Source organism: Macaca mulatta, chromosome 20, assembly GCF_049350105.2.
Source record: "Macaca mulatta isolate MMU2019108-1 chromosome 20, T2T-MMU8v2.0, whole genome shotgun sequence".
NCBI lineage: Eukaryota > Metazoa > Chordata > Mammalia > Primates > Cercopithecidae > Macaca > Macaca mulatta.
The window spans coordinates 70,210,685-70,237,935 of record NC_133425.1 but is presented as its reverse complement, the minus strand read 5'-3'; the positions used below and the strand labels follow the sequence as shown (position 1 = coordinate 70,237,935).

Genomic DNA, 27,251 nt, shown 5'->3' with positions numbered 1-27,251 from the left:
CCGATCCTCCCTGATATAATCTGATCATCTGCTTTTGCCTTCTCTGCCTTAGCCTTTCAGCAATGGATTGGTGACCGTGATGGTTCCCCAGCTGCGGAGGGAAAACAGCCTTCTCCTGTGGAATGTCTTTGACTTGAACACCCCAGTCCACACCTTCGTGGGGCATGATGATGTGGTGCTGGAGTTCCAGTGGAGAAAACAGAAGGAAGGTGAGTGGCAGAGGCCTGCTGCCGACTTTCCTTCTGAGCTCTGGTGACAGCAGTGCTAGTCAGTGCTGCCGTGGAGTCCAGTAAGGAAGACATAGAGAGAGCTAGGCTTTAGGAACCAGAGAGCCAGGACTGTTGCCATCTTTCATCATAGGTGGGTAAAGGGACTATATAAGGCTGCTGTTCCTCTTCCAAATTCTGTCCTCTTAATTTTCAGCGTAGTCTCTCTTGCTTGGAAGAGATCTGCTCCAGTAAGAGATGGAAGATAGAGATTTGCTGTTGGATCGTTTCTGGGACTGAAAGACTCTGGGCTCAGAAGTCCAGGACATTTACCCCTTGCCACTCTGTTGATGAGGGAGACCCAAGGTGGTCGTTAGGACTGCCTACTACATACCCTCAGTTGTCTTCATAAGCACGTAGTGCTATTTTACCTCCCAGCCCTTTGAAGATAGATTTGGCTGATAGACTTGCTTTGATCATGACACATGATGTGGTCCCTCCTGGGTTGAAAGGTTAGGGGCTGATGTGCAGTTAAACGCCCTGTTTGCCTCTGCCACATCAGTTGGCAAAGCTCAAGATAGAGCTGCTTCCAGCACATCCTGGCACGAGGATGAGGCGGAGATGCAGAGCAACCGAGGTGTTGGGATGGTTTGTTATTGCAGCTTCATCATCCAGCCCTCACTCATGCAGGGCCCCAGTGTAATGGGAGTCAAGAAGCCGCAGCCTCAGTTTCTCCATCAGCTCACCATGCAAGTTTAGATACAGCCTGTCTTTTCTTGCGATCGTTTTGCCATGATCTCGAAGTGTTTGACAGAACACAAGTTTATTTGTTGGTGTTTTCATGTTGCACATGGGAAGCCAGGCAGGTGGAGTGATGTGACTTGTCCAGGGTCCCCGGAAAGGTCTCTAGTGGACCTGGGATTAGAGCAGTCATCTTCTGTCCCAGCTTGTTTGTGACTCTCATAAACTTCTTCCAGAATATTTATTAAAGAGACTCTTTTGGCCCGGCGCGGTGGCTCACACCTGTAATCCCAGCACTTTGGGAGGCCGAGACGGGCGGATCATGAGGTCAGGAGATCGCGACCATCCTGGCTAACAGGATGAAACCCCGTCTCTACTAAAAATACAAAAAATTAGCCGGGCGTAATGGTGGGCGCCTGTAGTCCCAGCTATTTGGGAGGCTGAGGCGGGAGAATGGTGTGAACCCGGGAGGCGGAACTTGCAGTGAGCCGAGATGCGCCACTGCACTCCAGCCTGGGTGACAGAGTGAGAATCTGTCTCAAAAAAAAAAAAAAAAGATACTCTTTTGATCATCCTGTTAACTTTCCTATGCATGTTTCCAAAATCTCTCTTGCTTCTAGAAACATGAGGCTGCCTGATGTTTATCCCACCAATTGCATGCATGGGTTTTGGCTTTGAACTTAATCTCTTGCATTTTGCCGTAGAAAACAGATGATGTGGCCAGGCGTGGTGGCTCACATCTATAATCCTAGCACTTCAGGAGGCCAAGGCGGGTGGATAACTTGAGGTCAGGAGTTCGAGACCAACCTGGCCAGCATGGTGAAACCCCATCTCTACTAAAAATACAAAAAAATTAGCCAGGCCTAGTGGCACATGCCTAGAGTCCCAGCTACGTGGGAGGCTGAGGCAGGAGAATGACTTGAACCCTCAGGCAGAGGTTGCATTGAGCTGAGATCGCACCATTGCACTCCAGCCTGGGGAACAGAGCAAGACTCCGTCTCAAAAAAAAAAAACAACAAGAAAACAAAACAGATGATGTGATTTCCTCAGTCTAGCGGGAGGGGTTGACCGGTAGTTTTGGATGGAAATAAAGTTTTTAGGAACCCATTTTTAGTTACTGATGTTGTCTTTAAGCTGGTGGGGTGAGTTATGTAAATTGGAACTGCCTGGCCAGTAGCAATTTTGAGTACAAGTTACTATTTAACTTTTTTTTTTTTTGTTTTAACTGTGAAAGAGGGCAATAATACACACTGGGGCCTACTTGAGGACAGAGGGTGGAGTGGGGAGACGATCAGAAAAAAATAACTGTTGGGTACTAGGCTTAGTACCTGGGTGATGAAATAATCTGTACAGCAAAGCCCTGTGACACGAGTCACATGTGTAACAAACCTGCACATGAACCCCTGAATCTAAAATAAAAGTTTAAATTAAAAAAAAATTTTTTTTACTGTGAAATATGTATTTGAAAATTACATGGAACATGTATAGTGCAACAAATAATTATAAAGTGAAAATCTATGTAATTACCATGCAGGTCAAGAAAGAAAATGATGCCAGGAGCCCCAAAGCTTCCTGATCATAACCCCCTCCTTCCCTGAGAGCACTACTCCCCTAATGCTTACGATAACCATTACTGGATTTTTCCTGTGTGGTTTCACTGCCTATTTATGAATCCCTAGGTAGTTTAAGTTTGCCTGTTTCTGAACCTTTTACAGATTTAATTATCATGCATGTGTGTTTATTCAAATGTTCCTTATGATAGGGTTATGTCCCGATAAACCCATTGTAAGTTGAAAATGTCATAAGTAGAAAATTTATTTTAGGCCGGGCACCGTGGCTTACACCTATAATCTCAGTACTTTGGGAGGCTGAGGTGGGTGGATCACGTGAGGCCAGGAGTTCAAGACCAGCTTGGCCAACATGGCAAAACCCCATCTCTACTAAAAATACAAAAATGAGCCAGGTGTGGTAGTGCGTGCCTGTAGTACCAGCTACTCGGGAGGCTGAGGCAGGAGAATCTCCTGAACCCGGGAGGCGGAGGTTTCAGTGAGCTGAGATTGTGCCACTGCACTCCAGCCTGGAGACAGAGCGAGACTGTCTCAAAAGGAAAAAACAAAAACAAAACAAAAAAAACAAACATATTTTACCCACCTAACCCACTGAACATCATAGCTTAAGTAGCCTACCTTAAACATGCTCAGAACACTTCTATCGGCCTACGTTTGGGCTAAATCCTCTAATACAAAGTCTATTTTATTTAAAAAAGTGTTGAATATCTCATATACTTTATTGAATACTGTGCATTATGTTAAAATTGTGACAGTTTCACGCCATCATAAAGTCAAAAAATTCTTAAGTTGAACCATTGTAAGTTGGGAACCATCTGTATTTTACTTCTTTCTCAACCGAAGGTTGTTCCAGTTTACTTTTACTGCCATGTCTTCGTCATCGATTTTTTTTTTTTTTTTTTTGAGGTAGGGTCCCACTGTGTCACCCAGGCTAGAGTGCAGTGTGGCACAAACATGGCTCACTGCAGCCTCGACCTCCTGGGCTCAAGCAGTACTTCCACTTCAGCCACCTGAGTAGCTGGCACTACAGGAGTGTGCCACCACGCCACCTAATTTTTTGTGTTTTTGTACCGATGGGTTTCACCATGTTGCCCAGGCTGGTAGTAGTCATCAAGTTTTATTGGACCACTTCATGCTTTGATTTTATTGTGGGGAAGGATTTCTCAAAGAGGTAGGAAGTGAGTCAGGATGTTGTGGCCAGGGGACAAGGATGCCTCCTGAGGGAAGCAGTAGTCCTTGGTTTCAGGTGTTGCTGACAGATCAAAATGTAGAATAAGAGAAAAGCATTTAACTGACCAAATCGGAAGCCATATAATCATTAAGAAAGGAGTTCCAGGCCAGGTGCAGTGGCTCACGCCTATAATCTCAGGACTTTGGGAGACCAAGGCAGGTTGATCACTTGAGGCCAGGAGTTTGAGACCAGCCTGGCCAACATGGTGAAATCCCATCCCTACCAAAATATTTAAAAAAAAAAAAAAAAAAAAAAAAAATTAGCCAGGTGTGGTAGTGCGTGCCTATAATCTCAGCCACTCGGGAGGCTGAGGCAGGAGAATTGCCTGAACCAGGAGGCAGAGGTTGTTGCAGTGAGCCAAGATTGCATCACTGCACTCCAGCCTGGGTGACAGAGTGAGACCCTATCTCAAAATACAAAAAATTAAATAAAAAAAAAAAGGCGTTCCAAAAGCAAATTGAGGAGAGAAGCCAGATCATAGGGTGGCACAAACAGGGGCAGCAGGAACCGGTTTAGGGAATGAAGTTACTCTCAAAGCCAAGGCGTAGAATTAGCCAATTGGGAGAGGCTGCTGCCCTCTCTGTTGGAAGGCAGGGAGAAGATACAAGGGAGTCGGGGAAGCAAAGGGCCCTTTGGGACCAGCTGGGGAGGCACAGGTCGAGGGGTTGAGTTAATTTGTAACCTTTAGAAAGGAATTAGGCACCTTTTCCTCAAAGTCAGGGGCATGAAGAGAGGCCAGATGTAGGGTCAGAAGATTGTTGATGTGGACATGAGGCAAGATGGTGGCACTTGTAACAAGCCATGGTTCAGAATAGTTGCTCTCTGGCTGACTATGCCTAGTTTTATATGAAATATTGAGGAGTGAAATTTTGGTTGAAGGTGGTGACGCAGAGAAGGAACCAACTCACCCTGTGACCTTGGACAGATCATATTCTCTCGCCTCAGTTTCCCCATCCATTAAGTTAAGAAATTGGATGAAATTATTTCTAAATTCTTTGCTCTCTGAAGGTGGCTGTGAAGGAGATTCTAGGTACTGTAAAATTATCTGCAAATGTCCTGATCTTCCAAGAAGTTATTTCATAAAGTACCCTGAACCTTTTCAGGATAATCCCTTTGACCAGACTTAAGATGAAAATATGATTCAGTCAAGTAAGAACATTAAGGATTGATTATTCATTTTACAAAGAGATGCATCACTTTACCAAAAAATTCTTTTGAATGGTAAGATGCTGTGATGCATTTGAAACAACCCATTTTGCAAAAATATGTTCATCTCCAGCTCCTTGAGAGCATGTAAAAGGAGGAACATTTGCAGAGGTGAAAGGTTAGTGTCACATTAAATCCTAGCATCGCTCTTTACCTGCTAATTTGCCAGTTAGTATTTCACTTCATTTAAGTTTCTGCTCAAATGTCATTTCCTTGGGGAGTTCTATCTAAAAATGGTTCCACCGTCAGTCTCTGTCCTCTTATCCTGTGTTATTTTTTATACCAGATGTTTTATCAGATATTTATTTGTCTATTTCTACTACTGGAATGCACTATCTATAAAGATAGAAATTATTTTATTCATGATCTAGTCCCGGTACCTAGAATAGTGCCTGGCATTTCAGAGATGTTCAGTAGATATTTGTTGAACGGATGGATGAATCTCACTCCATTTCAACCTATAGCAAAATGGATGTTGAATCCAGAAGAATTTCCAGGATTCTTATTTGGTGATTTCTAGGGTCCAAGGACTATCAACTGGTGACGTGGTCCCGGGATCAGACCTTGAGAATGTGGCGGGTAGATTCCCAGATGCAGAGGGTATGTATTCAGTGCTATTGTGGAGAAATGTACCTGGATCCACCAAAAATATAAGATTCAGGATTTGTGGAAATTAGAGGTTACAAGATAAACTTTTTTTTGTTTTGTTTTTGAGACTGAGTCTCACTCAATCTCCCAGGCTGGAGTGCAGTGGCATGATCTTGGCTCACTACAACCCCTGCCTCCTGGGTTCAAGCAATTCTCTTCCCTCAGCCTCCCGAGAAGCTGGGATTACAGGCGCCCACCACCACACTAGGTTAATTTTTGTATTTTTAGTAGAGACAGGGTTTCACCAAGTTGGCCAGGCTGGTCTCGAACTCCTGACCTCAAGTGATCCACCTGCCTCAGCCTCCCAAAGTGCTGGGATCACCGATGTGAGCCACCGTGCCCGGCAGGATAGACATTTAATACGTACTTACTGGTTGGCTGAGTGGCTGGTGTGTACCACATCAAGGCTTTGAGGTCTTTAAGAACCAACTTCAGTATTCAGCACTTTAAGGCCAGAGAGCCTCTAAATGTCTTTCCCTCCCTTATTCTAGCATAAGATAGTATGGGTAGCTCCCTGATCATGTGCCCTGTGGGCTTCATTTCTTTCTCTTCTTAATGGACTAAGAAGCCTACCTTGTACTCTGCAAATGCTTAGAGGCTTCTACATCCATCAACAACACCGCTTCTATGAAGCTGTTTGTAACTTTTTCCCGATAAATGATGTCTGTTTCTTACATGAACCACAGTAGTACCTGGTATGAGCTGCTTTGTTGGTCCTTGCTCTTCTCTGCCTTATCACAGGGCCCTGTCCTCTCCTCATTTGATGGCTAAATTTCTTGACAGTGGGAAGGTGTCTCACTTGTATTGGATCTCCCACAGCACTTGGCACACTGCTTTGCACAGAACGAATAGAAAATACTGGATAAAAATTTCAACACTGCTTAGTATGAAGTCACTCTTGAGCAATTTGGTCAAATCTCCTTACTTTATTGCATTTTCTTTTTTTTTTTTTTTTTTTTTTTTGAGACGGAGTCTTGCGCTGTGGCCCAGGCTGGAGTGCAGTGACCGGATCTCGGCTCACTGCAAGCTCCGCCTCCCGGGTTCACGCCATTCTCCTGCCTCAGCCTCCCGAGTAGCTGGGACTACAGGCGCCTGCCACCTCGCCCGGCTAGGTTTTTTTTTGTATTTTTCAGTAGAGACGGGGTTTCACCGTGTTAGCCAGGATGGTCTCGATCTCCTGACCTCGTGATCCGCCCGTCTCAGCCTCCCAAAGTGCTGGGATTACAGGCTTGAGCCACTGCGCCCGGCCACTTTATTGCATTTTCAATCTGTTTTCTCCGAAAGGTACAATTTGCACCAAAATGCCTTGAGGTTATGATTTTTTTTTTTTTTTTTTTTTTTTTTTTTTTTTTTGAGACAGAGTCTCTTTCTGTTGCCCAGGCTGGAGTGCAGCCACGTGATCTTTGTTCACTGCAACCTCTGCCTCCTGGGTTCAAGTGATTCTCCTGCCTCATCCTCCCAAGTAGCTGGGATTACAGGTATCCACCACCATGCCTGGCTAATTTTTGTCTTTTTAGTAGAGACGGGGTTTCATCCTGCTGGTCAGGCTGGTCTCAAACTCCTAACCTCAGGTGATCCACCCACCTTGGCCTCCCAAAGTACTGGGATTACAGGTATGAGCCACCACGCCTGGCCGGTTATGGTATTTTTGCTCCTGGATTAGCTGAATAACACCATCAAGGATTGGAGTTTAAATTAATTTTTTTTCTGAGGCTTGCATAAACTCCAAACATGATAAAAAATTTCCAGGGCTGAATAATAGAGTCTATTATCCCGAGTCTTTAACCAGGGAGAGTTGGCAGTGGGTAAAATCTATTTTGATTATGTCAGCTCTTGGCTGACACATCTCCATCCTTTGCCATTCCCATTTTTTTTTTTTTTTTTGGAGACGGAGTCTCGCTCTGTCGCCCAGGCTGGAGTGCAGTGGCCGGATCTCAGCTCATTGCAAGCTCCGCCTCCCGGGTTTACGCCATTCTCCTGCCTCAGCCTCCCGAGTAGCCGGGACTACAGGCGCCCGCCTCCTCGCCCGGCTAGTTTTTTTTTTTTGTATTTTTTAGTAGAGACGGGGTTTCACTGTGTTAGCCAGGATGGTCTCGATCTCCTGACCTCGTGATCCGCCCGTCTCGGCCTCCCAAAGTGCTGGGATTACAGGCTTGAGCCACCGCTACCGGCCTGCCATTCCCATTTTTAAGTCAGAACTCTTTAATCAGACATGACTATCATTTCCACTGACTTCTCTAGAACTACATCTTCTACCCTTTGTTTCAGCTTTGTGCAAATGACATATTAGATGGTGTCGATGAATTCATTGAGAGTATTTCCCTTCTGCCGGAACCCGAGAAGACCCTGCACACTGAAGATACAGATCACCAGCACAATGCAAGCCATGGGGAGGAAGAAGGTAATTTGTCAAACTGATGTCTCAGGTGAGGTGCCACTCTACGCATTGTAGAGTTGTGGCAGATACCCCAGACCTATTCTCTGATTCATTTTCAAAAATGCTTTCCAACATTGAACTTCTCTCTCCTGCTAGCCCTAAAGGAAGATCCCCCTAGAAATCTCCTGGAAGAGAGGAAATCAGATCAATTGGGGCTGCCTCAGACCTTGCAGCAGGAATTCTCCCTGATCAATGTACAAATCCGGAATGTCAATGTGGAGGTACTTAGTTTAATCAGCTGTATCTCATGTTTGCTGATGGCAGTTTGTGGGAGAGAGAACCATTTCAGCCACGATTTCGGTTAGCAAATAACTTCGCAGCTTTAACAGAACTCTCTCTGCTTGCTTTTTTATTTCCTGGGTTTTCTGGCCAGGCGCGGTGGCTTACACCTGTAATCCCAGCACTTTGGGAGGCTGAGATGGGCAGATCACTTGAAACCAGGAAGCCAGGAGTTCGAGACCAGCCTGGCCAACATGGTGAAACCCCGTCTCTACTAAAAATACAAAAAAAAAAATTAGCCAGATATGGTGGTGGGCACCTGTAGTTCCAACTACTCGAGAGACTGAGGCACAGGAATCACTTGAACTTGAGAAGCAGAGATTGCAGTGAGCCAAGATCGCACCACTGCCCTCCAGCCTGGGTGACAGAGCAAGACTCTGTCTCTAAATAAATAAATAAATAAATAAATGGATGCAGACTTTGTTTCTAACCCTATTCTTTTCTCCTAAGATGAGCCAAAGGAGAACCTGACGCTTGTGTGCCTTAGCGCCTCCTTAGATGCTCCAGCATCTCATTTTACTATAGAGGAAGGTACTTAGGCCCAGGAGGCTTAGTAATTTGGCAGGAGTTGCTGCTGAAGTTAGGGGCAGAGTTGCCTTGGGAAGCCAAACCTCCAGCCCCTCCAGGGCACTCTCTGTGCTGTGCTGTGCTGTGCTGTGCCATCTTCCCTCAGGCTGGCCATTTCCTGGTGATTTCGATTCATAGTAAGAAGGCGACCAAAATTTCTTTGTTCACTTAGCCTGTGGAACATTTACTCTTTTTGTGGGGGCAAGTATTGAAAGTCTTTGCTTTAGAAAATGGAGTATCTCTCCAGAAAGGAGTTTTAAAGCTTGATTAGTTTTTCCTTTACCCAAATATGTGCTGTTACATAACTATCTCATGTGGCCTTTAAAACAAGTCTGCTGGCTGGGTGTGGTGGCTCACGCCTGTAAGCACTTTGGGAGGCTGAGGTAGGCGGATCACGAGGTCAAGAGATCGACACCATCTTGACCAACATGGTGAAACCCCGTCTCTACCAAAAATACAAAAATTAGCTGGGCGTGGTGGTGTGCGCCTGTAATCCCAGCTATTCGCAAGGCTGAGGCAGGAGAATCGCTTGAACCCGGGAAACAGAGCTTGCAGTGAGCCAAGATTGCGCCACTGCACTCCAGCCTGGCAACAGAGCAAGACTCTGTCTCAAAAAACAAAACAAAAACAAAAAAAAAGTCTAAGTGGTTTTAGCCTCACTTTATAGCTGAGGAAACAGAGACATCAAGAGAAGATATGTCCAAGATCAGCAGGTATTTGGTGGAAGAAATAACATGTGAATCCAAGTCTCCAGATTTCCCACATGTGGTTCTCGTCACTTTACTACAGCTGCTGTCTCTAGTTGGCAGCACAAGAAATCGAAAGATATAAAAGATTCTTTGCTTAATTAGTGATCTATATCAAGTCAGTTTATACTCCCTTTGTCGCATTTGAGGACAGTGTGGATTCCTAGTGATCTAGTTGAAGATCTTGATTCCTTTCTTTGAGAGTACTTTAAAAAAATTATTGAGATATAATTCACATACTATAAAATTAATCTTTTTGGTTTTTTTTTTTTTTTTTTTTTTTTTTTTTTTTTTTTTTGAGACGGAGTCTCGCTCTGTCACCCAGGCTGGAGTGCAGTGGCCGGATCTCAGCTCACCGCAAGCTCCGCCTCCCGGGTTTACGCCATTCTCCTGCCTCAGCCTCCCGAGTAGCTGGGACTACAGGCGCCTGCCACCTCGCCCGGCTAAGTTTTTTGTATTTTTAGTAGAGACGGGGTTTCACTGTGTTAGCCAGGATGGTCTCGATCTCCTGACCTCGTGATCCGCCCGTCTCGGCCTCCCAAAGTGCTGGGATTACAGGCTTGAGCCACCGTGCCCGGCCTCTTTTTGGTTTTTTTTGAGATGGAGTCTTGCTCTGTCCACCCAGGCTGGAGTGCAATGGCACTATCATGACTCACTGCAACCTCTGCCTCCCGGGTTCAAGTGATTCTCCTGCCTCAGCCTCCCAAATAGCTGGGATTATGGGCATACACCACCACACTCAGCTAATTGTTTTTTGTATTTTTAGTAGAGATGGGGTTTTTGCCATGTCGGCCAGGTTGGTCTTGAACTTCTGACCTCAGATGATCTGCCCGCCCTGGCATCCCAAAGTGCTGGGATTAAGGGTGTCAGCCACCACGCCCAGCCAGAATTCCCCTTTTTAAAGTGAATAATCTGGCGGTTGTGGGTATGTTCACAAAGTTGTGCAGCCATTACCATTGTCTGATTCCAGAACATTTTCATCATTCCCAGAAGAAACCGCATACTCATGAGCAGTTCTTCCCTATTTCCCTTTCCCCCAGCCCCTGGCAATCCCAAATCTACTTTCTTCCCCTATGGATTTTCCCAGGAGCACTTTTTAAGTTGAGTCTGGTGTTTAACTTCTTCCTGCTTTATTTTCCCATCTCAAAGTAAATATAACAAGTTTTAGTCTACCCCACAACTTGGGGAGGAAGCTTCGTTAAAGTCAGAATACTTTGAACTTCACAGTGGCTCACGCCTGGAATCCCAGCACTTTAGGAGGCCAAGGTGGGCGGATCACTTGAGGTCAGGAGTTTGAGACCGGCCTGTCCAACATGGCGAAACTCCATCTCTACCAAAACAAAATAAAAAAACCAAAAAAACAAAAAGATTCCCTGGGCATGGTGGCGCCTGCCTGTATTCCCAGTATTTGGGAGGTAGGAGGTGGGAGAATCACTTGAACCCAGAAGGTGGAGGTTGCAGTGAGCTGAGATTGTGCCACACTGCACTCCAGCCTGGGCGACAGAGTGAGACCCTGTGTCAAAGAAAAAAAAAAACTTTCAGCTTATTCCATTGGTATGAAAATTTAATAATCTGATATGAAAATTTAAGAATCTTTTTGAAAATGAATTGTCTTCCACACAAATTTGTCTTTGTAGAGTCTTTTCCTTCACCCAATTACTAGGAACATGGAGCGTTCAGTTAAATGCACGTGCATCGAAAGACGCTTTGTGGTTTGTTTGCAAAGCCATTGTGGATTTGTCTCTTGCAGATGGATGCGGCAGACAGGAGCTGCACAGTGTCCGTGCACTGCAGCAACCATCGCGTCAAGATGCTGGTGAAGTTCCCTGCTCAGTATCCAAACAACGCCGCCCCTTCCTTCCAGTTTATTAACCCCACAACCATCACGTCCACCATGAAAGCTAAGCTGCTAAAGGTAGGGGTCTGGGTTCCCAAATTCTCCTGCTGTTCTGCATCATTGTCTAGACTGAGTAGGAAAGAAGACTGAAAACTCTAGTAGATGAGATTCAGAAGTCATCTGTTTCATACACACACTAGTGTTAGCAACGTAACCTCTGCACTTGCCATTTAGTTTGTGTAGAAAACATAAGAGCGGTGGTTCTTAACCTTTTTTGGGTCATGGCCTTCCTCAGAAAAATCTACACAATGATTGCATATGGTTTGAGAAATACTGCCTATAAATATGTGAATTGCATATAATCTGTCCACAGATCTCATTAACGTTATGCATTCATCTCAGGTTATGAGATTTGCAATCTAATTTCATTTAGGAGTCCAGGTTAGGAGCACTGCAGTCCAATTTCGTTTATGTGGAAACAACAAGCAAGATGTATTCTGAAGCTAAAAGATATTTTACAATTAGAAAAAAACATGTGTAAGGTCATAAAAAAAATTTTATCCCATAGAAGGAGCTGGTGTTATCCTAGAGGTAGGCTGGCTAGCTGCACAGTGGGTGTCCAGATGGAGGTGCCACAGCCTGACATCAGTGTTTAATTCTGCAGATTCAGAGACTTGATGTGTCAGTTCATCCAGAGCAAATCAGGTGGAATCTCCATGACAAAGCCCCATGAGCCTCTTCATACCCCTTGTTCAGTTTGAGCAGTGTCACAAGTAAAGGGACTGGAGTTTTTTTGGCAAACTCAGGCCAACCTGAATGTTGCTCATTTTTTGCCCGGTTTGGGTCGTGGACACTTGATTGTTACGCTTTGTTGGGGTATCACATGGAACTAGGACGTTTTCAAGTGGCTTAAGGATCTCTGAAATGCCAGTAACTCAGATCTTGTGGTATTTGACATGTTAAACTTGGAATCTGAATATGTCGTTGCCTAGTTTGGACATACAAAAAAGATAGATTTTTCTATTAGTATAAAATGATACGATTAGATTGCAAATTTTTTTTGTGAAAAATCAGACCTTTTCCCAGTGCAGTGGCTCACTCCTGTAATCTCAGCACTTTGGGTGGCCGAGGCGCATGGATCACCTGAGGTCAGGAGTTCAAGACCAGCCTGGGCAACATGGTGAAACCCCATCTCTACTAAAAATACAAAAAGTAGCCAGGCGTGGTGGCGCATGCCTGTATTCCCAGCTACTCGGTAGGCGAATCACTTGAACACAGGAGGCAGAGGTTGCAATGAACCGAGATCGCACCACTGCACTCCAGCCTGGGCAACAAAGACAGACTCTATCTCAAAAAAAAAAAAAAAAAAAAACAGAATAGCCTGTCAGAGAAATGTGTTCCTCTTCTTGACTGTGTTTTGGGCCTTTTCTAGATCCTGAAGGACACGGCCCTGCAGAAAGTGAAGCGTGGCCAGAGCTGCCTGGAGCCCTGCCTGCGCCAGCTCGTCTCCTGCCTCGAGTCCTTTGTGGTGGGAAGCATGAAACTGTTGTACCAACTTATGCTTTGGGGTTTTGTTTCATTTCTTTCTCCCTAAAATCATGGGCTTTTTTTTTTTTTCCTGCTGGGTGCTTATTTTGTAATTCAACTTCAAGACAGGTTGTGGTTTTAGCTTATGGAATTTTAAATTTCAGAACCAGGAAGACAGCGCTTCCAGCAATCCGTTTGCACTCCCCAACTCCGTCACACCCCCGTTACCGACTTTTGCTCGTGTGACCACAGCCTACGGGTCGTACCAGGATGCCAACATTCCGTTTCCTAGGACTTCTGGGGCCAGGTTCTGTGGAGCAGGTGGGTCTCTTTGGTTCTCTGATTCTAGATTTTGAGAGGGAGCAGCTAAGAATGCCATAGATTCTGTATAAACATCTTGAGCAACAAATGTTTGCTTTTACTCCCAGAGAACTCCAACGAGACTTTCATAGTAGCGTGGCAGGGTGTGAGGTCCAGTCGGGGTCTCTGGACTTATCCTAAGAGTGTGCACCATTCTGGTGGTCTTAACTTTCTTCATTCTGATGAGCTTGGGTTTGAGTCTTTACTCAGAGCCCTGAGTCTTAGCAGGGGACAGTCCCCTGGTAGGGAGCCTTAGAGTCCCGCTGATGACTCTGCCCCGTCCACCTACATCCTCTTTCCTGGACTCGAGTGCTGACCTTTGTTCTTGGTAAGGGTCACCGCAGTCGTGAGTCTTGCAGCTTATGAAAATGTGTCTTACCCTCAGGTATACAGAGATAGAAGACTGGCCAGTCCTGCCTCAGGATTTCCCACGTCCAGCTTGTTGACGCTGACGGCTCATGTGATGTCTTCTTCTTTAGGTTACCTGGTGTATTTCACAAGGCCCATGACGATGCATCGGGCGGTGTCTCCCACAGAGCCTACTCCGAGGTGAGTGCGGGAGATGCAGAAGCCACTCTACGTTCCCGTGGCCAGAGACCTGGGAAGGACCATGGAGTTTGTCTTTGGACAATGCGTTTTAGTTCTTCAGTAAACTCCTATTACAAGATTTATTTGAGAAAGATTGAAGTCAATTAAGTTGCAAGAAAGCTGAGATTTCTGCTGTACAGTTATTAGCAAACCATTAGAAGAAGTAGATTGATAAAAGCTCTTGTCAAAACAAGGCAAATTGTTTTTAAATATGCCTTTCCCCTATTGCTAGCATATTATTTATTATTTGTTTTTGATTATTTTATTATTCAATTTAACATTAAATAAAACTGGAAAAATAACAAAAAAACCATCTGTAGTTTCACAACATTAATATGCCACTTCTGATATTACCAAACAATGTGTAATTTTATAACATTATGTAAGTAGTGCACTGGGAAAACAGAAACGAAATTTTTTTTTTTTTTTTAAGATAGGATCTGGCTCTGTCACCCAGGCTGGAGTGCAGTGGCATGATCATAGCTCACTGCAGCCCTTACCTCCTGGCTCAAGTGATCCTCCTGCCTCTGCCTCCCAAGTAGCTGGGACTACAGGCGTGCACCACCATGCCCAGCTAATTTTTGTATGTTTTTTTAGAGATAACGTTTTGCAGTGTTGCCAGGCTGCTCTCAAACTCCTGAGCTCAAGCAGTCCACCTGTCTCAGCCTCCCAAAGTGCTGGGATTAAAGGCATGAGCCGCCATGCCCGGCCTGGAAGTTTTAAATTACAATGTGAAAGCCTTTCTTTGCCTTTTCCCTGTTTTGGAGATAATCATGTTTAACAACAGAACATGTTTCTGTCTAGTCATTGTTTTTCTGTGCTTTAAAAAAAGTTTTTCTTTATAGGCAATCTAGTGTAGCAGATACGAATATGGACTTCAGAGCCAACGTGTCCAGATCCAAATTTTGGCCCTGTCATTTTATGCCCTTGGGCAAGTTATCTCAACTTCAGCTTCAGTTCCTTCAACAGTAACATGGGATGATCGTAGCACCCACCACCTGTAGTTGCTGGGAAGATTAAGTCCCTCTAAAAACATTTAAAACACCACCTGGTATATCGGAAGTGCTCTGTGTGTCCTGTTATGATTACTGGGTTTTAAAACTTTAGGATTATACAGTAGACTTCTGGTTCTGCAGGCTGGTGACCAAGATATAATAACTTGCAAAGCTCCCTGCTGCAAACCCCTGAAGGCGCTGGATACAGTATAATCAGCATAGTCATTGTATTAGTCCGTTCTCACACTGCTATAAAGAACTGCCCAAGACTGGGTAATTTATAAAGAAAAGAGGTTTAATTGACTCACAGTTCCACATGGCTGGAGAGACCTCAGGAAACTTAAAATCGTGGCGGAAGGGGAAGAGGCACATCTTACATGGCAGCAGGCGAGAGTGTGTATGTGAAGGAGAAACTGTCAGATCTTATAAAACCATCAGGTCTGGTGAGAACTCACTATCATGAGAACAGCATGGGGGACACAGCCCCCATGATCCAATCACCTCCCACTCTGTCCCTCCCTCGACATGTGGGGATTGTGGGGATTACAATTCAAGATGAGATTTGGGTGGGGACACAAAGCCTAACCATATCAGTTATGAATGAATAGCTGAGCCAACAAGAAAGAAAGAGAACTGAATGGGAGAACTGTGTGAGCAGACACTGCTGTTTTGCCAAGAGGTGGTCAGTCTCTGCAGTAACCTGGGCAGATGTGACCTGGGCCCCATGGGAACTGGGGTTCAGTACTAGGGAATACCTACATTACACCCAGTTCCTTATTGGAGTAGAAAATGTCCTGTATTCTTGGCCGGGCGCGGTGACTCAAGCCTGTAATCCCAGCACTTTGGGAGGCCGAGACGGGCGGATCACGAGGTCAGGAGATCGAGACCATCCTGGCTAACACAGTGAAACCCCGTCTCTACTAAAAATACAAAAAACTTAGCCGGGCGAGGTGGCAGGCGCCTGTAGTCCCAGCTACTCGGGAGGCTGAGGCAGGAGAATGGCGTGAACCCGGGAGGCGGAGCTTGCAGTGAGCTGAGATCCGGCCACTGCACTCCAGCCTGGGTGACAGAGCGAGACTCCATCTCAAAAAAAAAAAAAAAAAAAAGAAAATGTCCTGTATTCTCAAAGGGAAAGAAGGAATATCTGTATCCGGACTTCGGATTAGAGGGGAAAATGTTCCTATTAGAATGTTTTTCAACTGACAGTCCTTTACTAAGGTATAGTTTACAGTACACAATCTGAAGTGTACGGCTCGGTGACCAACACTCACATTAAGATATAGAACATTGTCCTCACCCCCAAAGGTTCCCAGTCCCTTTTCCCAGCCCTTCAGCACCCAGAGGACACCACTGTCTTGACTTCTGTCCTCATAGTTTTGCCTGTTCTTGAACTTCATTGAAGTGGAATTGTGCGGCATGACCTGTTTTATGTCTGGCTTACTTTGCTCAACTTAATGTTACTGACGTTGATCCACATTGCCGCATGTGTCAGTAGGTCCATCGGATGAATATAACACAGTTTGTTTATTCATTGTCCTGTTGATAGATATTTGCATCCTTTCCAGTTTTTGGCCATTATGAGCAAATCTGGATACATATTTTCATAAAAAGACTTGTATATTAATTTCTGCACCTGAGGAGCAGAATTCCTCAGTCATTGAATAGATGTATGTTTAACTTGAGAAATTGCCCAAAAGTTTGTGCATAGTGATTGTGCCATTTACCCTGTCACCAGCAATGTTTCAGAGCACTGGTTGCTCTGTATCCACTCCAAAACTTGGTATTGCCAGTCTTTTCAACTTTAGCCATTGTGATGTGAGTGTCCTCGTATCTCACTGTCGTTTTAATTTGCATTTCCATGTTGATGATGAATGATGTCAAGCAGCTTCTGTGTGCATATTAACCATTTGGGTATCTTTTCTTGTGATGTGCTTAAGTACTTTGCCCATTTTGGGGGAACTGCATTTCTTATTTATTTCTGGTTGTTATCTATTTTGGTTACAAATTCTTTGCTAGATGTATGTATTGATTTTCTCCTAATCTGTGGCTTGTCTTTCTCCTTCTTTAATGTTTTTCAGTGAACAGATTTTCTTAATTTTGATGATGTCCAATTTATCACTTAATTTTATTTATTTTATTTTTTAATTTTTTTATTTTTTTTGAGACAGAGTCTTGCTCTGTCACCCAGGCTGGAGTGCAGTGGCACGATCTCAGCTCACTGCAAGCTCTGCCTCCCAGGTTCACGCCATTCTCCTGCCTCAGCGTCCCAAGTAGCTGGGACTACAGGTGCCCACCACGACACCGGCCTAATTTTTTGTATTTTTTAGTTATAGACAGGTTTTCACCGTGTTAGCCAGGATGATCTCGATCTCCTGACCTCGTGATCCACCTGGCTCAGCCTCCCAAAGTGCTGGGATTACAGGCGTGAGCCACCATGCCTGGCCTATTTATTTTATTTTTTATTTTTTGAGACGGAGTTTCGCTCATGTTCCCCAGGCTGGAGTGCAATGGCGCAATCTCAGCTCACCACAACCTCTGCCTCCCGGGTTCAAGCGATTCTCCTGCCTCAGCCTCCCGAGTAGCTGGGATTACAGGCATGCACCACCACGCCTGGCTCATTTTGTATTTTTAGTAGGGACGGGGTTTCACCCTGTTGGCCAGGCTGGTCTCAAACTCCTAACCTCAGGTGATCTGCCCGCCTCAGCTTCCCAAAGTGCTGGGATTACAGGTTTGAGCTACCACACCGGGCCTTGTGTTTCTTTTTAAAAGCTTTATAGAAAAATAAATAAATAAAAATAAATGCTTTATAGATTTAAATTCCTTATTTAAGGTCTGTAATCTATTTCAAATTAATTTTTGCATGTATTGTGAGTTAAGGGGTCAAAGTTTGTTTTATTTTGTAGAAAAACAGTTGTTCTAGCACCATTTATAAAAAGATTTCCTTTCTTCATTGAATTTGTATTGATGCCTTTGGTGAACATCAATAGATCATATATTTGTGGTCTTTCTGGACTCTCCTTTTTCCTTTGATCTGTTTATCCTTTATGCCAACACTACGTTTATAATGTACATTTATATAGTTCAGTCTTCAAATCTGATACGTCAAGTTCTCCAATTATATTATTCTTGTTTAGTTCAGGTTGGGTATTCTAGGTCTTTTAATAAAATTATGAAATCAGCTTATTAGTTCCTACTACAAAGCCTGCTTGTATTTTGATTGGAATTGTGTTGACTCTGTAGAACAATTTAGAGAAAATTGATGTCTTAAGAATACGGACTCTTCCAATCCACTAGCGTGGTGTATTTCTCCATCATTGTATGTCTCGTTTAATTTCTCTCAGCAACATTTTGTATTGTCATGCACATTTTCAAAAATTAAATTTATTCCTAGGTATTTGATGTGTTTTAATGCTACTATAAATGAGCTTTAAAAATACTTATTTTCCAAATGTTTGTTTCTAATTGATAGAACTATAGTAGATGTTTGTAGGTTGACCTTGTATTCAAATTCACTTATTCTAGTAATTTGTAGATTCCTTTGAATTTTTCATGTCTGTAATCATAGAAGCATTCTATGCTTCTGCAGATAAAGCATTTTTCAGTGTTAAAAGTTTTATTGACTTCTTTTTCTGGAGTTTCCATCTTCTTATTTTGTCTTCTCCTCTTGGTATCAAGTGCTAAGAATAGCACCATTGGAAATATGACAGGACTGCAGCCAGTGTGGATAATTATCATTTTCAACTACAGATCTCTCTCAGCCTTGTCCGCTTATCACACTGGCTTGATCGCGCCTATGAAGATCCGCACAGAGGCCCCGGGGAACCTTCGTTTATACAGTGGGAGCCCCACTCGCAGCGAGAAAGAGCAGGTCTCCATCAGCTCCTTCTACTACAAGGAGCGGGTAAGTGCCAGAGCCGCGGCCTTTGATTCTTACCCCTTCTCCTGGATTCTTGTTCCTCAGCTCCTGCCTGGTGCAGCAGCTAGATTAGTAATCCCCCTGTAACCATTCACTTTCATAATCAGTTTGTTCAAGAAAGCCATTGCTTTGTTCCTTTTGGTTGGTTTTACCTGCTCTAAATTGTGTGTGTATGGGTTGGGGGGTAGTTCTTATGGTCCATAATCTTTACTCCCCATTTAACCCTGTCCTTGTAATCTCCATTCACTGAGCTGATTCCCATTATTTCAGGGTAGAATACCTTAGCTTCAGGTCTTCCATGGTATTGTGATGTTTGTCAACAAATTAAGGGGATGCCTCTGAAGTCTTGGGATCTTAATATATTTGGAACTTCATAGTTGTGAGAAGTCTTAAAGTTAATGTCTAAAAGGTTTTTTTTTTTTTTTTTTTTTTTTCACTAAGTCCACATGGAAATACATATCTGAGTGGACCAGATGACACAAAAATCACCTGAGCTTGTCCTTATGTGCCTAGTTTCTTAAAGAACTCATTGTCCCTGAGTAGTTATCATTAAGCTGTCAGAAACCTGTGGTGCCAACAATGTAGAGAATGTTGGCAGAGCATAGGAATGATCCTAAGAAAGCTTTCTGTGTTGGCAGATTGCAGGTCTGGGTTAAACAGACTTTTAGCTGACATGATGTTTTCAACAGAGTTACCACTGAGCACTGCACAAACTCAGGCCTTAGGAATTCTTTGTTGTTATCTCTTGCTGAATGGGAAATAATGGATTGTAATTAATATTTGTTTTTAAAAAAATTGAATTATTTTAGACAAAACACCCATTTCTAGGGAGTATTAGAAGTGCCTTCAGTTCGATTGCAGTAGAATGTCCAACCTTCTTGGTTTACACTGAGAGTTGGCCATCTCTGACTTTATTTTAGGGTTGTATGTGACTAAAATGAGTGGCAGCAAGTAATGTTTGAGACCAGACCAGCCTTGAACAAAACCATTTAGTTGAATAGGGAAAATGGTTTTTTTTTTTTTCTTCTGGACACTTTCCTATAGTCCCCTTCCTCACATCTCTGATGGAATTCTGCCCACTTGCTTAGTACAGACCTCCTTGGAACACCCACTCATCTATATCATCTCCAGGTCTTTTCCATTCAAAATTGTTAGTTCTTTTTTCCCACATGTTTGCAGGTAATTGGAGAGATGATTTGATAAACAGGTTGGAACTAAGACATTTCGTTGAGATGAAAGCCAGGTTTATGGTTGGGTACATGTGGGAGTTCTCTTTAGTATCAGGGGCAGGTCAAGGAGATCTTTCAGTCCAAGAGGCAGTTCTGAATTCCTCTTTGATTCGTGTCGTGTGCCACCCATGCTTGGGTTCAGATTGGGCAGAATAGAGTGACTAGTAATTTTGACTTTGTGGGGGTGTGTAAAGCCCACAAAAGCCCACAGAAATCAAAATAACTCCAGTTCCAAGATGGGGCCTCTTTTAAGCCTGTGTTCATGTTTTTGATGGTATGGACTTTTTGACTACAAACACCATAATTACAAAGAGGAACCAAGAGCACGTGGATAATTCTCTCATCAGATAGCATATGCAGGGTAGTGGAGGAAGAGTTGTGAAATTTCAGTTCGGGGTGGTTCCCCGTGTTCTGTTCGGCACAGAAAGTGGGCTGTTCGAGCCCCCTAATAGACATAGTAAGTGGCCTTTTATGTATTATTTCAAATAGTGACCAAATAAAATGGGGTGATGCTTTGATTATAATTTCATATGAAACTCTTGTATTGATATATACCAAATACAGAAAAGTTCACAAATCAAAGGCGTGTACAGTTCAGTGAATTAATAATCTTACAGGTCAAGAAATAGAACATTTTAAGAACCTCAGAAACCTTGGATTATTAGCTTAAGTCATACGAAATTGCTGATATTTGACCATTTTTGACCTAAACAAAGATTCTTGTGGTTCAACTTAATAGGTTAACAAGATAAAAATAAGTCAGTCATTTTGTGATGTATTTGACATAAATTTCTCTCTCCTTGAAGTTTGTTCACATTCATCCCATTTATGTAGGGGCCAAGGAGGGAATTACATAAGTGTAATATGGCCATGATATCTTATGTGGGCTACCTTACCTCCCTTACAAAGGTTGATACCCTTGAGGAGCATTTTCTAATCCTCAGCTGTCTAGTTTCACATGTCAAATGATGTTGCTTTTGTTGCTTTTGTTTTGGAAATGATTCCAGTCTACTAAATTTCTGTTTGTGTTTTTGGGTTTTGGAATTTTTTTTTTTTTTTTTTTTTTTTTTTTTTTTTAAAGAGATGAGACTTCACTCTGTTGCTCGTTGCCCAGGCTGGAGTGCAATGGTGTGAACATGGCTCACTGCAACCTCAGACTCCGGTACTCAAGTGATCCTCCCACCTCAGCCTCCTGAGTAGCTAGAACTACAGGAGTACACCTCATCACCCAGTTAATTAAAAACAAATATTTGTATAGAGCTGAGGTCCCACTGTGTTGCCCAGGCTGGATTTCTCTGTGTTTAGGTCTTCATTTTTAGCCCAAATTTTTCTCCTACATATTTTTATTCCCTTTTAGATCTCTGCCCCTGAGAGCTTTAAATGAGTAAGAAAAACAGAACAGAATGTAACTGCCTTAAGGCATAGCAGTGAGGGAAGTGTAATGGTTTTTTGGTTTTGGGTTTTTTTTGGTCTGTGTTTTGTAGAGACGAGGACTTGCTATGTTGCCCAGGCTGGTCTCAAACTCCTGGGTTCTAGCAGTCTTCCTACCTCAGCCTCCCAAAGTGCTGGGATTATAGACATGAGCCATCTCACCCAGCCAGTATAGTGTTTTTTTTTTTTTTTTTTGAGACAACATTTCGTTCTTGTTGCCCAGGCTGGGGTACAAAGGCACAGTCTTGGCTCACCGCAACCTCTACCTCCTGGGCTCAAGCAATTCTCCTGGCTCAGTCTCCCGAGTAGCTGGGATCACAGGTGCCCACCACCACACCTGGCTAATTTTTTGTATTTTTAGTAGAGACATGGTTTCACCATGTTGGCCAGTCTGGTCTCGAATGGCCAGTCTGGTCTCGAACTCATGACCTCCGGTGATCCACCTGCCTTGGCCTCCCAAAGTGTTGGGATTACAGGTGTGAGCCACTGCGCCTGGCCCAGTAGAGTGTAATAACAAAACATCTTTATAGAGCCATCTAGAGATTATTGTTTGTTTCTCCTGTGGTTTTGTGTGTTTTTAACCTGCCCTACTTAGGTTATGTTGTTTTATTCACCCAAATATTCTCTAGATGGAATGCTAAGGTTTGCTCCTAAAAATTTTAAAACGTGTGATGCCTCAAAAGCCATCAAATTGCTAACATTAATTTGACAAGTGAACTCTTAATAGCTGATGAAGTGTTGTTCATTCCTAGGGTAAATCAGAAGGCCCAGAATTTAGGATAAGCGTTAGGTATTGCCTTGCATACATTTAAACATTGTTGCAACCTCCCACTCTTGCTTTAGTTTATGTTACTAAAATAGCTCTGATGTAAATAACTGGAGAGATCTTTAAGTTAATAGAATAATTTCTGATCTCCATAAACAGATACTCATCTTGTTAGCAAGGGTGCTTTCAAGAAGGTCCGTCCTCAGTGTTAGCCTCTTCCTTCCCCTCGTTTCTTCACGGTTCCCATTTCTCCATGGTGTCACTCTGAAGACAGTCCTGCAGGCCCAATGTCAAGACACCGAATTCCCTCATCGCCCCCCAACCACATACCAGAAAAAATTTGGTATTGAGTCTATTCAAGAATGTCTTCCTTTTAGGAATGAGTATGTGCTCTCAATATATGTTCTCCTTCTTACCTCCTGCAGGGGAAAACGGGCTTCTGCCTATTTCTCCACTTGCACAATGATCTTAGTGTGTGTTAGTGTTCCTCAAACCTATTTGTAGTTCCTTTGTCAGAACTGTGTTGATGTCAGCCTCCGTATACCTTGAAATGTGACTAAAAGAACAATGAAATTGAAGCTGTATTTGGAGTGTGATGGGGTGGGAGGGAGGTGAGGGAAGCCAAATACCGCTGTGCTTAGGATCAGATCTTTTAGTCGTTCCAATCCCAACTTTACAGTGTATTATGGTACATTTGAATCCATCGGATGTGTGGGAAGCTTTCATTTTATTCTATATTTTTCCCTTTTAATTTTCTTGGTGTTTTTCTTCCCTCCTCCTGGGTGTAACGTTTTCATGCACAGATGTCTCCTCGCTCTGCCCGGCGGCGTTGGTCCATACAAGCAATTAACGACTTCCCGGTACTGTGCGCTGTGCAAATGCTCTCCTTAACTGATCCTGTCTCTACCCAAGGCCCAAGAATAAAATGCCACCTGCCTGGCTTTGAGGAACCTGAAATGACAGACTAGCTGTTTTCAGGACCAGCAACAACCAATGTTTTGCTTGGGGGAGTTCAGGCACCAAGGACTGTCTCCTTGTCCAATCACAGAGTTTCAAATGGCTAATATTGTCAGGGATCCTGAATGGACTCTTTTTGCAAAGGAAACTAAATACTGGGTTTCTTGGAAAGAACCCTGATTGTAAGCCATTAGCTCACCCAATTTCACTTGGAGCATTTGTGTAATTTTTTGGAGCTTTCAAAAGCCTACCTTTGGCATGGGGGGAGCAGAGGAAGATATAAGAGGCTTCCACTATTTTGTCTCTGCTTTTACAATCACAGAGGGAGGTGCCCACCTGCTTCATTGGCATAACACAGAAGCTAGTTTTTATCCTTTGGGAAGTTTCTGGAACAAATTTTTTCCTTACCGTCAATATTTTGCATAGACAGTAAAACCTCCGCTGTGGACATCCTCTATTCCTTTTCTTTCTTTCTTACTCACTCCTATTGGCCATTTCCCCTCTTCTGTCTTCCTCTCCCATCCCTTCATGTTTCAGTAGTGCCAAGGTGACCTCACGCTGTGCAAGGCAGCCTTGAGGCTTTGTATAAATTTAATTTGGTATAAAGAATACTGAGGGGAATCATCCTATAGTCTTGTCAGAGAAAACCAGTTGGAATCAGAAGCCCCGATTAGCAAGTACCACTGCTGCCAATAGCTTGTAGGTGGAGCCACCAATGGGGCCACCTTCCAAAAGCCTGTCCCAGCCAACCCGACAGCTGAATTTCCACTGATTGTCCAAAAGTCCCTGCTCCCGCTGCTGTTTAAATAGGGATTCATTTAGACTCCCTGCCCGCTCTGCGGATTATACATTGCTAATGGGGTTTCTGCGAAGCAGTTGGTGGCTTATTCTTGGGCTGTTTTTACATTCAACCCATTTATTGGCATTAATGTTGCCTCTGATTGTAGCAGTAACACTGGTGGTACAGTCGCAAGCTGGCTATTGGTTGTCATTCAGTGCTATTTGCACCAGTGCCTCCCTCCTGCCCCTCAACCTCCACCCCACTCCGTTCTTCCTTGTCCTCTTTGCCATAACTCCATGAACACCTTTTTGGTTTGTTCAGAGGGGCAGCCTGGTGCTCATCATGTAATAATTTGTCTGTCTTGCTTTGTCTCTCTTCCCTCAATTTCTTCTCCTGAAATCTGTGGGGACAGGACATTTTCTATTGATGGAGCATTGAAAGGATCAAATCCTTTGCCTCCCAGAGGTACTAACTTTACTGCATAGAGAAGTGTCCATATTTAAGCCCGTCAGAGTGAGACTGGAGCAATGCAGGAAATTCAGGGGCTTTTAGACCATGGCACCCTTCCCGAGTGCAGAAAGATTAACCACACCCTAGCCTCATGTGTCAGTATGCTCTGGAACCAGAGGATCCTAAAAGAAATCCGTATGTTATTACCTGGCAGTTGCACAGACAAGAGAGATTCCGAACATTGCCAGCAAGATATTGAGGTGAAAATTTCTTAGGAGAGATGTGGATGGAACATGAATGGTTCTTATTGCCAGAGCACTGGGGAAAAAACCCTGAAAAGGTGTCCATCTACTCATTAGCTAACAGCAAGGGCCTAAGACCCCAACTGGTATCTGATCTCATTTGAGATTTAGCCTCTCCATTTAGACAGCCTTGTTGGAATCCCCAGAGTAATTGGCCAGTAGGCAGGATTACCAAGAGACCCCTGAAGCCTAAAGGGGAGATATTTATGTTTAAAAACCACTAACCAACACATTATGAAAAACTGACAGTTGACAATATTTTGCAGCCCCTTAAAGATTTTTGACAATGTTTTGCAGTTATTTCTTGCTGGATTAAAAAAATTTACAGCACTGTTCTGTAATTGCTTTTACAGTTTGGTTCCAGGTAGTGACTCTAATTAGGGTGATCCTTTGTTGGGGAACCTCCTTTATGGCAGGCTTAAAGGCAGATGAGTGAGGTTTCATAAAGCACCTCCTATCCATCCAGTACAGATCAAACAGAAATATCTAGAAGCCTGGTGTCTCAAGAAGTCCCAGGAATTACAGACTGTGATTTTCATAATTCATTGAAGAATCATTGCAAAAAGTTGCAAAGACCACTGTCTGTATTTGCATCAAGTATGGACGGGTCACATAGGTTTGTTTCTACTCATCTTTGTAACCCAAAGCTGCAAATGGGGGAAGAGTCCCTAAGACATCTCTTTGGACCCAGTTTTCTTCTCTCTCAATGTGCCTAATCCTGAATGTGCCTAAACCCCAAAGCCTAAACAGTGTGAGGTGCCTGGCCTGAAATGCAGCATCTTGGTCTGAATCTGGCCTGCCCTGCTATGAAACCATGTAGCTGCAGGAGCTGAAGATCTTCGCTAGACACTCGGGCTGAGCAGAACAGAGGCACGATGCTGGCAGAACGTGACTGAAGAAGTGAGTCATCGTAGAAGGGTGGAGCTGGACAGGCATCGCTGGAATCCAGTGCTAATCTCCTTCCTGCAGAAATGGATCCATTAAAAAATGGACCAAGCAGGCCGGGCGCGGTGGCTCAAGCCTGTAATCCCAGCACTTTGGGAGGCCGAGGCGGGTGGATCACGAGGTCAGGAGATCGAGACTATCCTGGCTAACATGGTGAAACCCCGTCTCTACTAAAAATACAAAAAAACTAGCCGGGCGTGGTGGCGGGCGCCTGTAGTCTCAGCTACTTGGGAAGGCTGAGGCGGGAGAATGGCGTGAACCCGGGAGGCGGAGCTTGCAGTGAGCCGAGATCACGCCACTGCACTCCAGCCTGGGAGACACAGCGAGACTCCGTCTCAAAAAAAAAAAAAAAAAAAAAAAATGGACCAAGCAATTTCCATATTAACAGGGGGCTTAGAATTTATTATTTATTATTTTTTAATATAAAATTGTATACTGAAAATCAAGTTAACAAGAATGAGCTTAGCAGCCTGACGGGCCTGTATTCACATCTCAGCACTGATGGCTATGACCTAGAGTAAGCCTCATGTCCTCATTTGTAAAATGCAGGTAGTATCCCTTGTCACAGAGCTGTCATAGTGAGGCTTATACTAGCACAGAGTGAGCAATCCAGGAGCAGGAGCTGATACTGTAAGTCCTCAGTCAAACATTTGTACACTTGGACTTGTGTCATTTGTCAATTTCAAATGAGCTAGTTTGTTTTGCAAATGAGCTGCTTTGGGCATATGAATCTTAATATAATTAATAATATGCTTTCATTAGGTTTGTTTCAAAGGTCAGCAAATTGCGACTTTTTTTTTTTTTTTGCTCTGTCGCCCAGGCTGGAGTGCAGTGACGCGATCTCAGCTCATTGCAACTTCTGCCTCCCGGTTCAAGTAATTCTCCTGCCTCAGCTTCCCGAATAGCTGGGACCACAGGCCCATGCCACCATGCCTTGCTAATTTTTATATATTTTGTATGGACGGGGTTTCACCATGTGGGCCAGGGCCAGGCTGGTCTTGAACTCCTGACCTCAAGTGATCTGCCTGCCTTGGGCTCCCAAAGTGTTGGATTACAGGTGTGAGCCACCGCGCTCGGCCCATGGTTATTTTCCGTGTGTTCTGTAAGCTGGTAGACCTCATCCTTCATTGAGGCCTTCAATTCAGCTGTGTAGTTAAACTGAGCAATAGTGAATTGCTTAATTGTTTAAGCGCTTCTCCTTCTTTTTTTGGAATAAAGAGCCAGAGTGACTGCCTGGATCAGTGTTTTAGAAGCCTTCCACCCTACCCGGAAGATCAAATTAGACGGATCAGATTCCATTCTAGGTGGAATCTTTCTGGCATAGATTTTTTTTTTTTTAATCCAGTACCCTGAGTCTCACTTGAGATGACCAATTATGTGGGGCCTGTGGGTGTGTTGTTTCCTGGGCTTTTTTAAGTCCTGGAAACCTGAATGAAAATCACAGTGAATGAGCTTGTGTACCTTGTCCCTTCCCTATTATCCTAAAGCCCCTGTGCTATTCACTGTCACTGCAAGGTAGACACAGGTTAAATGACCCT

General features: G+C 43.8%; 1 protein-coding gene across 11 annotated transcripts in view; it reads left to right on the top strand.

Moving 5' to 3' along the window:
• The window catches only part of WDR59 (WD repeat domain 59), a 128,780-nt gene that overhangs the window by 68,977 nt on the left and 32,552 nt on the right, over positions 1 to 27,251 (top strand). For 6 of the 11 annotated variants that reach the window (XR_013411202.1, XR_013411204.1, XM_077984678.1 and 3 more), the window contains 9 exons: positions 53 to 209; positions 5,473 to 5,552; positions 7,869 to 8,001; positions 8,134 to 8,258; positions 11,380 to 11,544; positions 12,899 to 12,994; positions 13,158 to 13,314; positions 13,833 to 13,902; positions 18,684 to 18,837. Coding sequence is in view for 8 of the 11 variants with exons in the window: in XM_077984678.1 (XP_077840804.1) it covers positions 53 to 209; positions 5,473 to 5,552; positions 7,869 to 8,001; positions 8,134 to 8,258; positions 11,380 to 11,544; positions 12,899 to 12,994; positions 13,158 to 13,314; positions 13,833 to 13,902; positions 18,684 to 18,837 (1,137 nt within the window). In the remaining 3 variants the exon portion in view is untranslated. Of the gene's footprint in view, positions 1 to 52; positions 210 to 5,472; positions 5,553 to 7,868; positions 8,002 to 8,133; positions 8,259 to 11,379; positions 11,545 to 12,898; positions 12,995 to 13,157; positions 13,315 to 13,832; positions 13,903 to 18,683; positions 18,838 to 23,081; positions 23,139 to 27,251 lie in introns of all 11 variants that reach the window. The other 5 variants (XR_013411203.1, XM_028840800.2, XM_015126625.3 and 2 more) reach the window with 1 other exon arrangement.